The following is a 14,946-nucleotide window of genomic DNA, read 5'->3' as shown; positions in this document are numbered from 1 at the left end:
CTAGACCTTCACTCAGAGATGCAGCAACCTAGTAACTGTACGTTCACATGTTATTACTCACCCTCTGGTCAAACTGTGTTATCAAAATCCTTTGTTCTTTTTATCCCCTGCCCCCCCCCCCCCCCCAATCATCTCGATGCCTCATATTAAACTCCATGGGCTTGCTTTTGAGGCATGGTACAGTTCTTTTTGAGCCAAAGTCTTTAACTTTTGCTATTGTCATAACCTGCTCCAGCATCTCCCCCTCTCTCATGTTTAAAACATCCAAACAAATTATGCATTTGAGTTGGCATTAAAAAAAAAAGTTTATACCGGCTTTAGGCAAGGTTGAGCCTGCGCTGTTAGTTTGGGTGTAGTAGTGAGCAGCATATCGGCTCTGTGGTGGCTGTGGGTGCAGGCTGTCTCCGTGGGGAGCCAAGCAAGTCTGCTTTGCATGTCACTATAACAGCTCTTGTCAGGAAGGTGGCAAAACCAAACCAGGGGAGAAGGTGCAGGAAATAGTGAGTCTCTTGAAGAATGTCTAGTCCATCCTTATTGTGCAAACCTTATCTACAAACAGGATGTCTGTATGGTCTGGGGCTTTCTTAGCTTCATCTAGAGGAACTGGGGAGAGAGTCCTCACCAGCCAATGACCTTGCCCTCAGGCAAGCCATGAAATTGCTTTGTAAAACAAAGTAACAGTGAAGTGGCTCAAAACACCTGGTAGACCCAAGGGTTTCCTGCCACTCTTGGTGGTCCCCCTTCTACCTCCGTTAGTCCCTCCCTTACCAGCTGCATGCTTCTGCCTGATTGTCCCTCTCCTGTACAAGCACCACTGCTCCTATGTGCCAAGTCCTCTGTCGCCCTGTCAATCTCTAACTCTGTGCCTTCCTCCTCTGTGCAGACCCCTCCAAAAAAGAGGTGACTTGGTGTCAGCTGCATTAGTGGTGTGGGTTGGCAGGCTGAAGGTTGTGGTGGTGTGATCAGGGCCAGAGAGGGGAATGGTGCCTTCCCAGCTTTGTTGGTAGATGTCATGTGCCTGGTGTGTCCTTCATCCCAGTGAGAGTTGCTCTTGTTGTTGTGCAGCCAAAACTATAGTTGGAACATTTTCTTGTGCAAAGGTTTGTCCTGAAAATCCAAGATAGTTCAGGTTAAGTTTTTCCCTTACACCCCTATGTAGTTTAAATAAAATAATAATAATAAAACAACCAACCCAAAAAACTGCACAAAAACTAAAGCAAAAAAGAATCCCAAAAAACCCTAAAACAACCCCCCCCCCAGCTGTTAGCAGGGTCTTTCTGGTGTTCTGACAGAATATAAATAACTGGCCTGTTTGTGTTCTTCTGAAAGTCAGGAGAAGCTGGATTATTTCCATTCTGATTCACTCACTAGAGTGAGACCTCTCCTTTTAAGACTACAACTAATGTGTATGAGTATTCGGTTGTACTTTTTTTTTTCTCTGCTTGCCTCATGCCATTATCAGTCTGGAATGCTTAGTTTTTACTCTCTAGAAAATAACACGTGGAGTGAATTTATTTGTGTCCCAGTTCTGGTGCTACTACCTTAAATTTTCCACCAGGACATAGATTTAATTTTTTTCTCAGTTCCAGATTTTTGGGGAATAGAGATGTTTGTTTTTAACAGGTGTTTGTGAATTTTTTTCATTTGTTTGTCTTTTTAAAATCTGAAAGAATGCAGAGGTAATGTGAAGGCCCGTGTGGGGAACTGAGGTGCTGGGGGCTTGAAAATTTGAGTGTTAATATACTGAAAAGAAGCTCTTGTCCATAGCAGCACTAACAACCACCAGTTCGAGTGCCCCCAGCAGAGATCCTCAGTTAGGTCATGGTCTCTGAAGTCACGTGTGAATGAAGTTTCTCCAACGGCCATACTCTTGGTCATGGGGTTACTCATACACAAAACTGAAAACACCAACAAATAGCAGTCATTTGTCTAAGAAGTGGCCCAGGAGAAAAGAAACGTAATGTGGTGGGCCAGCTCCTGAGGCTGGCTCTTTAGGTGGCTGGTGAGTCTTTTGTGCCTGGGGTTGTCATTAGATGAGCTGCGGTGGCTCATCAGCCAAAAAAATAAAGGGGAGTAGGCTGGAAAGGATTTTTTTTTTTTTGGCATGGGCTCAAAGGACGGCCAGGGGAGAAGGAGGGGATGGAAGGGTTGGAGGCTGCTGAAGCTCATGTCCAGAGGACAACTGTGAACCTGCAGCATGGAGGAAATTACTCATTAGCTAGAAGATTGTCCTTCTCTCAATTTTACTGACTTGTGTGCATTGTCTCCCTACACTGTAATAGGAGCTTCTACACAGAAATCAGGGCTTGGTTTATGAAATAAGGGAAGAACCCTACCTGATATCAAGTATCCTTTGGGTCAGTTGTGTTCAGGCTTGTTAATTACTTAAATGAATTAATCTAATCTATAAATAATTTTGGATAGAAAAGAAAGGAGGAAAGCTACTGGAAAAAAGTAGTTCTGGCTTTGTTAAATATGTAGCAGCAGTGCTTTCACAAATAAATATTGCTGGGACTTGGTTTATTGGTATAGACCTTATCGCCGAGCTTAATTGATACTTACACGTGTATATAGGTTAAATTAAATAAAAAGCTTTGGAATCCACATCTGCCAAAACCTCAGTCTTAGGTAGAGGCTGAATAACTTTGCACTTAGTTCATTCCAGAACTATTTCATACTAGAAATATCATGAGGAGACATCCTTCGCTGAGAACAAAGTCAAGATGCTTTTGGCCATACCTGTGTTGACTGCTACAGCTATGGGTAACAGGGATACAATGTGTTTATAAATGAGTCTAGATCATAGGTGGCTAACTCTTCTTTTTTTTTTTTTTTTACTTCTTCACCAGTTCCACTGTATTGATTCAATTTTAATTTGCTTTTTGTAATTGCTGATGGCTAAACACTGATGACTGGCCAGGACCAGCTCTAGAGCGGGCACCACACCCACTGCTGTGTGGGTTGATTGGTTGGAGCCAAACCATTAACCCGTTCCTTAGAGCACCTGGTGACTTCTGGTGGTCTCTTAGTAGGATTCAGCTGATGGAGTCTGGTCACCATCCCTCAACTCAAAGGCTTGTCTAATCTGATGGAGGTGTGACCACGCAGATTCCTCTTGCTCAGTGTCTACTTGCGCCAGCAGGGCATAAAGGAAAGGACGTGGGTTGTGTTGCACTTTGACTGCTGGCTGTTATGTCAGAGCAAAATCTTCTGTTTCTGTATTAGCTGGTGACAGAGGTGAGGGTTTGCGGCCTGTAGCAGAACCTGCCCAATGTCAATAGTATTGATGGGACCTCCTAGGAGACCTTCAGGAAGAGCCAGCTGAAGAATCATGCCATAACATCTGGTAGATGTGCATCTCACCTATTTTAGTAAGGTCTTGTGTGCTTCTGAGTGCCTGGGCAGCCAGTACTGTGCGAAAATAGATTATTCTTTTTTTCTACCTATTTCATATAGTGGGGGTAAAAGTCTTCCCTGTGCCTGTTCCATTGGACAGCTTTTCACAACCATTGTCAAGGGTGCTATGGGACAGCCTGCTTCGAATTGTGCCTTTTGATTTCTTGTGGAAGAAAGTGAGCATGGCTACTTGCTGTCAGAGCAAACGCTTACTTTGAGAGGTACAATGGCACTGGCATTTCAGAGTTGGCCCTGGCTCTCTGGGTCTGTGGGTGGAGCTGGGAGATTAGTGGATGGAGACAGCGAACTGTGAGGGGGTGAACAGGGATGATCGGGAGTTTCTCAGAAGTGAGAGGCGAAGAACTGTTGGCAGGATATTTGGCATGGGAGGGACCACTGATTGTGAAACACGCTTTTCTACCTTCATTAACCAGAGCCAAGACCGAAGAGCTGCTCAGACATGCTCCAAGATACTGTCCTCTTGCTGGCTTACATGAAGGTGGGGATAAACTATGCAAGAAAACACCCCTTTGATCAGGACAGGCTCCTGCAATGACTTGCATGTTGTCTTGGTGTTCCTTGTGCCAGTGCAACATTTTCTTGTCAAGTTGCACAGGCTTACGTATCGTGCATTTTGTATGTTGTACGCAAGTTGGCGGTCAGCTTGCAGACGGCATTCACTGAACTCTGCGTCTCACTTCTACAGATGCAACAAAACTTTGTATCTGTAAAATAATAATAAAATAAAGATGGCAGCCTAGAGTCAATGTTCTTCCTTCTCTAATTACGGCTACACTTGCCAACTCCCAAAGTGTTTTTTTCCCCCTACTTTTGGTGAAAAAAGCTTCTTTTAAGTGTTGCTTACATATAAGTGTCTTAATTATCCTTCTAAAAAGGTTCCAAATAAAGTGGTAGAAGTACTGAAATTTATAATTAGGGGTTTTTTAAAGTTATTGATAAACTGAAGGTACTTTATTCCTTTGAGGCATTACAAATTAAGTTAATGAGTTCATGACTTTTGAGTGAGCAACCTTCTTGGCCTGGGGTACTGACAGACCTTCTCTGGAGAATTGTTCTGGGATCGCTTGTAACATCACTACTACAAAAGTGTCCACCCTTCCTCCCTCATGAGGAGGGGAACTGCATGTGTGACATCTCGCCTGCTTTGTATCCCCATCCGGGCCATCAGTTTAAACCGTCAGTGAAGATTAGGAGCCTGTACTGTGGTGGCTGAGGAATGGATATTCTCCTCCAGGTGCCCTCTCCTGAGATGTGGGTGGTTACCCTAGCATAATAGCCATTGACAGCATCTATCTGTAAGTGTTTACAAGCTTTGCAGATTTTAAGCTTTAATTTTATGGGCAATTTCCTGAAAGTAATCCTTTCACAAAATATGGACCTCATATCCCAAGCAAGCATGGTATCACGGAATGGCAGGGGTTGGAAGGGACCTCTGGAGATCATCTTGTCCAACCCTCCTGCTTGAGCAGGCGCGCCTAGAGGAGGGGGCACAGGAGTGCATCCAGGTGGGTTTTGAATGTCTCCAGGGAAGGAGATTCCACAACCTCTCTGGGCAGCCTATTCCACTGCTCTGTCACCCTCACAGGAAAGAAGTGTTTTCTCATGTTTAGCTGGAACTTCCTGTGTTCCAACTTGAGCCCATTGCCCCTTGTCCTGTCGCTGGGCACTAATGAAAAGAGTCCAGTCCCACTGTCCTGACACCCACCCTTTTGATATTTGTAGGTATTGATGAAATCCCCCCTCAGTCTTCTCTTCTCGAGGCTGAACAAACCCAAGTCTCTCAGCCTTTCCTCATAAGGGAGATGCTCCGGTTCCCTGATCATCTTCGTAGATCTCCACTGACTTGCTCAAGCAGTTCTACCTCCTTCTTAAACTGGGGGGCCCCAAACTGGACACAGTACTCCAAATGTGGTCTCACTGTATTGGAAGACAAGTCCAAATATAAGGAGATCATTGAGCAATGTAGACAGTAGTTAGTTTACGTTTAAAATGTAAACAGGAAACCTGTTTGCTTTATAAAAGTCCAACAGGATTTCAGCAGCTTGCAGCAAGCAGGATTGGCTGTCATTTGTGCTTGTGATCTTCATTTGCTGCTCACAGCACCATTTAGTAGGTGAGAAGGGTATAAATGGTGTCTGGGTCCCTGATTAACTTTGCTTAAAGAATGTGAAGGCAATTACCTGGATGGACATTGCAGGTGGAACTGCAGGAGACGATGATGTGTGGGCACTGCTGTGGTTAAACTGGAGAGTTGGACTCAATTTGACAAAGAAAGATTCCATAAGGCAGGTACAAAATGTTAGAGTCGGCAAAGCAGTGAGACTTTTACTCTTTGAAATATTCTTTGACCTGTTGTCGGCAAATTTGAGTCAACTGTGCAACAAATTGTGTTAGAGGTGATGGGGAAATGGATGGTCAGGTGTAGCATTAGTGCATCTCTTTCAGCTGAGCCCTTTGGGTATTTGCTTGGTATGTGGGAGCTGGAGCCTGCAGTCCCAGTCGCACAGGAGACAGCCTTGAGGTCCTCTTGCTAGGCAAAGGGTGTTTTGGATGGATTTCTCTGAATGTGTCCTACCAATGCTTCTGTCTCTTCACCAAGGTTGTCCATTAGATCAGCAGCAGGAGTTCATACAGCTTGAAACTGAAATCGTTCAGCTTATGGTGAGGTCACTGTGTTATTGAATCGTACTTCTTGCTTCCCACCATCTTGCCATGACCTTTGCAGTAGATTGTGTTGTGGAACAATCTCAGCAGGCTACAAGCGTGCCTGTGGGCCAGCATCACTGCACGGGCTCAGAAGAGGCAGCGAGCTTTCCAGGAGAGCCTACTAAGCTGTAGAGGCAAACAGCACTGCAGTGCTATCTGTGTCCCAGGGCGGTGGCATGAAGCACTGTGGTTGATGAGCCCGTTCTCTGGAGAGGTGTGTTGGTTGTGTGGGTTTAGAACCCCCTCGGGCAGAACAGGATTTTTGGATCCAGGTACTTCATATCCGGAGTGAGCATTGCTTCTACTCGTCTTCTGCGGCTGGCTTGTGAATGGTGTCTGAGTCAGCCCCATCCAACTGGTTTTTATTAAAAATGGCTTAAGTCGAACAAGCCCACCATTTACCCAGAATAAGCAAACAAACAGTTTTTGTACGTTATTTTGAGATATATAAATATCTGGGATTTCTTTTTGTTGGGGACTCTTGTGGGCTTTTGTTTCTTGGTCTGTCTGGGGTTTTTTGATTGTTTTAATCCATCCAGTGAAGTCATAAAACAATCTATAGATCCTTATGGATAAATTGCTGCAATAAAACACAGCCCTCTAGCCAAAGCTAGTTGGACTTTGTTCTCGCTCCTGCTTTGTTTAGCAAGGCACTGGACATAGCCATAAAAATTTCTGTCCTGCCAAGTCCTTCCCTTGTACATATGTATGCTCTCTGTCCCTCTGTTTTCTACATTCCACCCCTCTCTTGTACAGGAAAAATATCCTTTTCACATTTATATATACATATTAAAAAATACTAGGGGATTAGCATCAGGTGCTACCACAGTAGATTAAATTTAGTCTAAACTCTGAGGAGTAATCCAACTTGTTTTACACTATGCAGTTTGTTTCTAACTCAAGTTAGAGAGCTCTGAGCAATAAAATTGATGAAAGGTTTGGAAAAAATCATACTGTTGAGAAAAAGCTAGCCAAGGTGCATTTGTGCAGAGAGGAGCATTACTGAGTGATAAAGGGATGCTGTGACGAGAACTGTCGTGAAGGAGCAGTCTTAAACAAGGATGAGCAGTAGCGAAATCCAGTCATGGCAGGGAAGATGCAAATTAAGATTGGGGCATTTGAAGTAGCCAAGAGAGGCTGCAAAACTGAAATCGCCTAGAGGAACAAAATTTAGGGTGACATCAGATGTTTATGTCAGCCTGTGAACTAGCTCAGGACTGGAGGCTTCACCTCTGACATCTTCCAGCCCAACGATTTCATTGTTGTGTAGGCAGAGACTAGATCCATCTTGGCAGTGCTTCCTCTTGTTGGTTTGGATATCCTGTGTGTCATCCCTGTGCAGCATTAATGAGACATAGGAATTCCTTTACAAGAAATGTGTACAGTTTCTGGTAATCCTAATAGAGGCCTGCAGTAGGAATCATAGACAGTGACAGATCCATGTGAGTCACAGAGAGATTCACTCATGTCTAAAAGGCTCTGCAATAAAGGTGATTTTAAGTAGTCTCTCTAATGTGCTTTGTGTGTGTGTGGCTACTGTTTGGGGGTTTTAGCCATTTAGTAATTTTTAGGGACTTTGAGATCTCTGGATATACTTACTGCATTATTATTTTTTTCATTTTTCCTATGAAAATGAGATTTGATAGCACATCACTAGCAGCTGGCTGCTGTTGTCACTACAGCACTGTGCTCTTATTTCTTTGACCAAAATGATTATATGTGGAGTTTCATGAGGCTTGATGGAAACTAGAGACAACATTGCTTTATTACGTCCATATCTGCATGCCTTTTTCCTGCAGTTGAGAGCAAGGTCAGTCTCTCCTGTGTGCTGTGCTGCTGTGTGCTTGTACCACTCCAGGCAGGAGCCTTGTCTCACCTGCTGTTGCCTAGTGTCGTCTTTCTTGCAGGGAGATCAAATGAATTACAACGTGGTCATAAAGTCTGGAAAGGGACTGGGGGGCAAAAAACCCAGTCAGCAGAACTCAGGTCTTTCAAGGGCTGGGGAAGATGATGCTTTCTTTTGACCTTCGTAGGAAACATTTACTCTGTTATTTCAAAATGTCATTCAAAATGTCTGCTTTTTGGTTTCAGCTCAGGGTGTGTACTTGCTTTGTTTTAAAGCCAGTCACATGCTTAAGGTTATGCTTAAACTTAATCTTCATGACTAAAAATCATCTTGGAGCCATGCCCAAGCATTTGGTGCAGAAGTGCTGGCTGTTAGTGGCCCTGGTGTGTTTCTCTGTCCTGCCAGGATGGCTGTGTAGTTGTGCTGTCCTAGGGATGGGGAAAGGAACAGTGATAACAGTTTGACAAGAAAGTGAGGGACACACTTTTCAGTCATTTCTTATAAACTGTAGACAAGTGTGACAATTACCATATGCAAGAAATAAGTCGCTTTCGTCTGTAGCTATAAATTATTGGTATTTATGCTATTATACTTCATATCTGGATGACATAAACATCAGAAAAATGAACACTAGGGTCAAAGGATATTTTGTGCACTAAGCATGATTAAATAATAATAATAAACCCTTATGAAACACAAAAGTGTCCAGTGGTGTGCAAAACGAAACTCTGGGCTAGGCTGGAAATAGTTGTTCCACTTTCTCTTCTGAAAACTACTTCTTCCTGAAGCATGAGGAGCAGCTGCTCTGGCTGCTGGCTTTGTTTCACTCTTGACTTTCCCCACCCCACGGATGTTGCCCCTGCAATTGTCCCATGTGTGTGAAAGGTCATTGCACAAGGCAGTTCCTAGCCTCTATGGTCATCTTCCCCCCCCACCAGGAAAACCCAGATTGGAAACCTCTGCAAAAGCATTTCTGAAGCAGAAGTGCAGATAAGTAGTGCCAGCCATTGGAAGAGGTGAGGGAATTCAGTATAGATGCTCAGGGCATAGGGCTGTCCCATCACTTAAAAGCTGTAGGAAAGTTACTAGGTGATGAGGTTCTTACCAATGGTATAGAGGATTGGTAAAATCATCATTACAAGTACGTGCAGAAATTTGGCAAGCCTCGTGGTGTTTGAGGTTTTCATTTAAAGCCTTTGATCCTGGTGGCAAATAAGTAAGGCAGTTTCAAGGGCTTGTTAAGTCTTTTGACTTCAAGACTGTGTAGAAAACCTTGAAAGCCTGGAAAAAGGCTCAAGGCCAGCAAACTAAGATAAAAGTATGATGGGGTATCTCTTTGACTACCCTCTGCTGCCCTTCTCCCCCTAGCAGTGAGATTTTGCAAACCTGGAGCTGCAATGTTCCCAGCATCAGGGAAGTACAACAGCCTGTGCCGACTGATCAATCCCCAGGGCTTTTGCAAAACATTGCAATAGAAGTCAGGCCCTGCAAAACCATGCTGTAAAAACCAGAAGATTTTAAAAGGAAGGTTTAAAAATAGGACAGGTGGGGTTTGTGTGCTGTACACTTCTCTCTGCAGCTGCAACGGCTGAAGTTTTGGGTTGGATGGGTAGGTTGGTTGAGGGTGTCTGGTGTGCCCATCTGCTAGGAGAGGGCTCTGCTGATCAAGGGTTCCCAAGATGTACTTGGCCCTGCTCCCCACAACCCTTGGCAGGTGACCCCCTGGGTCTCTAGGCTTCAGCCAGCCTCTTCACAACCACCATGGTGATGGCAGCTGGCATGGGCCAGGTTGGATGTTTAGGTGCTCAAAAGATGGTAAGCAGTTGAATAGAGCCTGGGGTGCCCTGCAGATGTGCATTTCTTGGCCAGCTGTTCTCTCACACCTTCCTGGCCCACTGCCTGGCGGTGGGAATGACTGCAAGGGCTCTCCTGGGGTGCTGCACTGCCCAGTTTGCTAGGGGCTAATGAGCAAGAGGATTCCCAGCCTGGCATATGGGCAGAGCTTTGTGCAGCCCTGTGTGATGTCCCACTCAAGGAACAGACATTTTGAACAGAACTTGGGGTACCTTTATTTCTAGATATTTTTAAAAAATATATACATGGGCTTTTTTCCCATAAACACTAAAAGCACAAGTGCTGTAGATACTGATTATATCTTCTGTACGGTGAAATAATGAAGGGAGGGTAGTGAAAACAAGTGGCAGAAAACTTGCTAACTGACTTGTCCTCAGATTTCTGCTGGAAAAGTGGCGTGGGCTTTCCCTTGTGAGAAGGAGTATGAAAAGGACCTCTTTCTTAAATTACCTAAGCTGAAGAACGGCTGCATAGGTGTAGCTTTCAGAAAAGTTGGCTCAGGCATGAGAGAGGAGCTGTAGGGATGGCTTGAATTACTCCACTTCTCTGAAGAAGAGAACCAAAACAGGATTGTAGCTACAAAAATCTGTCCAGGAACACCACATTGCATTGGCATGTTTCTGATAGAATGAGAGGAAATTGCCTCAAGTTGCATCAGGGGAGGTTTAGATTGGATATTAGGAAAAATTTATTTACCACAAGAGTGGCCAGGCACTGGAACAGGCTGCCCAGAGGGTGGTGGAGTCACCATCCCTGGAGGCGTTCAAAAACGTGTAGACGCGGCACTTTGGGACATTATTTAGGAGGCATAGTGGTGTTGGGTTGATGGTTGGACTTGATGATCTTAGAAGTTTTCCAGCCTTAATGATTCTATTATTTTTGCCTGGTGCTGGGTTACAGTTGACTTCAATGCAAACTTTACTCACTTCAGCTGGGGCTGGGCTCAATCTTTGCTAAGCATCAAACTGATGCTAATAACTTTTGTAGTCTTCCTGATTGTCCAGTTGGTGCTCTTGGTGTCTTATATTGCAGGTATGTTTTTATAAGACAGTCAAATTTCATCCATTTATTGATAAATTGCTACCAATTAAATATAGGATTATTATTCAACAAGCAGTTTATTCTGTGGCTTTAGTATTTCCTGCAAGGACTGCTCCTGCATTTGGTAGAGCTCGTACATGCTAGTATCAAAACACGTTTACTTGATTTTCTTTTAGCTTCCTTTACGATCTCTCTTCGTACGGTGGACAACATCACGGTTATGATTACGCTGAGACCCGGTGTTTCACGAAGCTGTGAAATTCGTGTTAAAAATGTCATCAGGACTGAACTCAAGATAAAGCCTGGGGAGAACATTACTTTTACCTTCACTTGTAGTAATCCAGAGAAGTATTTCATCATGGAAATTCAGAAAAATATTGGTAAGATACAGTTTTTTAACTTTTCCCCCAACAGTAACTTTCTTCCAGTAAAACCACATACGTCGTCTTCCTGTTACTGTATTAAGGTATCCCCTATAATCTTGGGTAAGAAGAAATCTGAAACTATGGAAGTTATGGAAGTATTATGGCTGGCAGAATTAATGTTAACTTGGCTGTTTCAGAAACAATTAAATGATAGTTTGTTGCATCAGTTCCTTGCTGCCTTCCCTTCTCCCACAGTTTGTAAATCCACCAAAGATACTTTTTTCCTTTCCAAAGCCTCTGAGCACTGGTAATGATATATCACCTGCATTATTCGTTGAACAGCTTGACTGCATCTATAAGGGCAACAGAAAAATTGAAGACATACAAGTGTTTAATTATATTTAATGAACATTATTAAAGTCAAGAAACTGAAAGTTTGGAAGTGTTGGAACTAAACCTTCATTTGCTTTGAATGTTATCCCTGGTGTATGTATGTTAATGTACTCTTAACGGCATGAACACGTGCTACTTCTCAACAAGATCCCAAACTTCATTGTGCATTCAGTCTTTGGTAACATCCTTGCTATTTTTGGGGTGGTGTTCAAGGATAGTTCTCTTCATGTTTTGGAGTTTTGTTCATATGGTTCATGCAAATAGTGATGTTCACAATATTTCATTATATATTTGTAAGATGCACTTGTGATATTTCTTCTTTTAAGTTGGAGCCTAGACATAGATTACAGTATGCTTATTTTTAGTGTCCAGCTTGAAATACCAGCAATCTAGATTTTTCAGATAAGTTTTCTATGTTCTCCCCAGAATCCTGCAGTGGCAGTAGTTACTAATCAATTCTGCAAAATCTGGGCCCCAGGTTATTCATCAGGATACCAAGGAACAGAAGATACAGTTCATAGCAAGGAGTGGGAAATAAAGATTAAAGTTTTGCCAGGAATCTTCAGAGTGAGATGTAACAAAATCTGCTCTCTAGATCCATGATTTCCAGCTCTCCTGATGTTGAATTTCACCCTTCTGCTTATTCAGCTCTCTACCCTGTTCAGTAAATACTTTCTAAATTCTTCAGCAAACAAGGCGGGAATACTACAATGAATCGCCTCCATTAGTCAGCCTGACTAAAGCAGGTTTATCCTGTCTCCCGTATGGGCTAGGAGTTCTGTTTAGAGATAGTACGTGACCATGTTATAGGACTGTCTTTTAATACATACAAAAGTACAGTGCAACCTAAAAATTGTTAAAAAAGCAATGAAGCAGAGAGTGTCAAATTCCTTGTGTACTTGAGTGCCTTCCATAGTGTATCACAGCTGTTCTCTCTCTGCATTTAGACTGTATGTCGGGTCCGTGTCCTTTTGGAGATGTCCATCTCTACCCACCGGGGCTGCCTCGCCTTAACAGGACTTTCATCTGGGATGTGAAGGCGAGTACAAAGGCTGGACTTGAACTGAAATTTTCTACACCGTGGCTAAGACAAATCAAACCAGGAGAGATGTGCCCAGATTCCATTAGCTACAACATCAACAGCTGTATTGATATGGCCACAGTCAACATTGGCACCTTCTGCAGGAATGGCTCAGTGTCTCGCATCAAGCTACTGGGAGGAGGCATCATGTCTCTGTACCTCCCGTGGGACTCGCCTCTCACCACCGCAGGCTTCAACATAACTAACAGGGCTTCCATAAAACGTAAGTATGGAGTAGTGTTTCCTCATCTGTAATTGCCTCATGCAGATTGCAGCACAATTCTTTGAACATTTCTTCTCAGGTAACCTTCTAGTTTTGGTGCTGATACCCCTAATTCCTTTCCACATTGTCTTTCCTAAAAGCTGCTGTTGTGTAGTTTTTAGTTTGGTAGCTGTTGCTCTTCCAGTGTCAAAATATCTTAGTTTGATTGGTTAACTTAATAATTGGTTAACTTAATAACTGTGAAGCTGCTTTTGGTGCATGTTATTCTTTTTCAATTGCTTTAACTTTCCTAAAACTTAAACATACCTACTCTGTGTTTGACTTTTTTCAGGTAGGTGAGACTAGATAGCATAATTAGAATGAGCCAAGAGAGTTATTTACTGGTTGCAGTGTGTTATTGGGTTTGTTTATTTTTAAATAAAGCTTCTTTAGAATCATTAAGGTTGGAAGAGACCTCTAGGATCATCAATTCCAACTGCCAACCCAACACCACCATGCCTCCTAAACCATGTCCTGAAGTGCCACATCTACACATTTTTTTTGAACACCTCTAGGGATGGTGACTCCACCACCTCTCTGGGCAGCCTCTTCTAGTGCCTGGCCACTCTTGCAGTAAAGAAATTTTTCCTAATATCCAATCTAAACCTCCCCTGATGCAACTTGAAGCCATTTCCTCTCATTCTATTGCTAGTAACTTGGGAGAAGAGACCAACACCCACCTCAATACAACCTCCTTTCAGGTAGTTGTAGAGAACAATGAGGTCCCCCCTCAGCCTTCTCTTCTCCAGGCAAAACAACCCCCGTTCCCTCAGCCACTACTCACAAGACTTGTTCTCCAGACCCTTCACCAGTTTCGTTGCCCTTCTCTGGACACGCTCCAGCACCTCGATGTCTTACTTGTACCAAAGGGCCCAAAATTGAACACAGCATTTGAGGTGCGGCCTCACCATGCCAAGTACAGGGGCACGATCACTCCCCTACTCCTGCTGGCCACAGTGTTCCTCTTACAAGCCAAGATGCTGTTGGCCTTCCTGGCCACATGGGCACACTGCTGGCTCATGTTCACCCAGCTGTCAACCAGCACCCCCAGGTCCTTCTCCGCCGGGCAGCTTTCTAGCCACTCTTCCTCAAGCCTGTAGCATTGCCTGGAGTTGTTGTGACCCAAGTGCAGGACCTGGCACTTGGCCTTGTCAAGTCTCATACAGTTGACCTCGGCCCATTAATCTAGCCTGTCCAGATCCTACTGCAGAGCCTTCCTACCCTTGAGCAGATTGAGTGTGCCCTCAGTAAGTTTGCAGACAACACCAAGTTGTGCAGGAGTGTCAATCTCCTCATCCAGATCATTGATAAAGATATTAAACAAGACTGGCCCCAAAACTGAGCCCTGGGGAACACCGCTTGTGACCAGTCACCAACTGGATTTAATTCGGTTCACCACAACTCTCTGGGCTTGGCCATCCAGACAGTTTTTTACCCAGCTAAGAGTGCACCTGTCTAAGCCATGAGATGCCAGCTTCTCTAGAAGAATGGTTTCAAAGGCTTTACAAAGGCAAATAACAACCACAGCCTTTCCCTTAACTTGTTGGACTCTCAAAGTAATGCTTCTCTTCAGGAGAGGAAGAGGAAGGTGGGAAAGGAGAATCAGTGCCTGGAAGGCACATGAGGCTCTTTAAATACAGCTATCTGTTTCAGCCTGCACAGTAACATAAAACGTGTAATAATCTTAAAATACTTGGAATGTTATATAGCAATCAGTGGGTTACTTTGTGATCTCATGACAAACTCTCTTTGGGAGATGTTCTTCCTTTTTACTTGAACTGTGCAGTTTTTCCCATCAGTTATAGAAGGGACTTGGTCCAGGTTAGAGCTTCTGGAACAAGAGTTTTGTAACTTTGCAATTGTACATTGTCACTAGAGTCCTACAGCGGGACTGTTAACTTCTGTGTACCCAACTTTATGTTGCCAAGAGTCATCCAAGCATGAAGTGTCTTACACAGTCTCTATGGTTGGCATTTGTGTT

At 43.7% G+C, this 14,946-nt stretch overlaps 2 protein-coding genes across 4 annotated transcripts in view; both read left to right on the top strand.

Annotated features, from left to right (window-relative positions):
- Positions 1-14,946, top strand: part of KIAA1143 (KIAA1143 ortholog) — a 259,367-nt gene that overhangs the window by 1,666 nt on the left and 242,755 nt on the right. The window lies entirely within an intron of this gene.
- Positions 1-14,946, top strand: part of CDCP1 (CUB domain containing protein 1) — a 29,122-nt gene that overhangs the window by 1,641 nt on the left and 12,535 nt on the right. The window contains exons 1-3 of one of the 3 annotated variants that reach the window (XM_064444069.1): positions 5,517-5,702; positions 11,041-11,244; positions 12,570-12,926. In XM_064444069.1, coding sequence (XP_064300139.1) covers positions 11,085-11,244; positions 12,570-12,926 — 517 coding nt within the window. In that variant the 5' untranslated portion in view covers positions 5,517-5,702; positions 11,041-11,084. Of the gene's footprint in view, positions 1-5,516; positions 5,707-11,040; positions 11,245-12,569; positions 12,927-14,946 lie in introns of those variants that run through there. The other 2 variants (XM_064444070.1, XM_064444067.1) reach the window with 2 other exon arrangements.

This window comes from Phalacrocorax carbo, chromosome 2 (assembly GCF_963921805.1).
Source record: "Phalacrocorax carbo chromosome 2, bPhaCar2.1, whole genome shotgun sequence".
Taxonomy (NCBI): domain Eukaryota; kingdom Metazoa; phylum Chordata; class Aves; order Suliformes; family Phalacrocoracidae; genus Phalacrocorax; species Phalacrocorax carbo.
The sequence above is the reverse complement of the archived record's forward strand: the minus strand, read 5'-3'. Positions and strand labels throughout refer to the sequence as shown.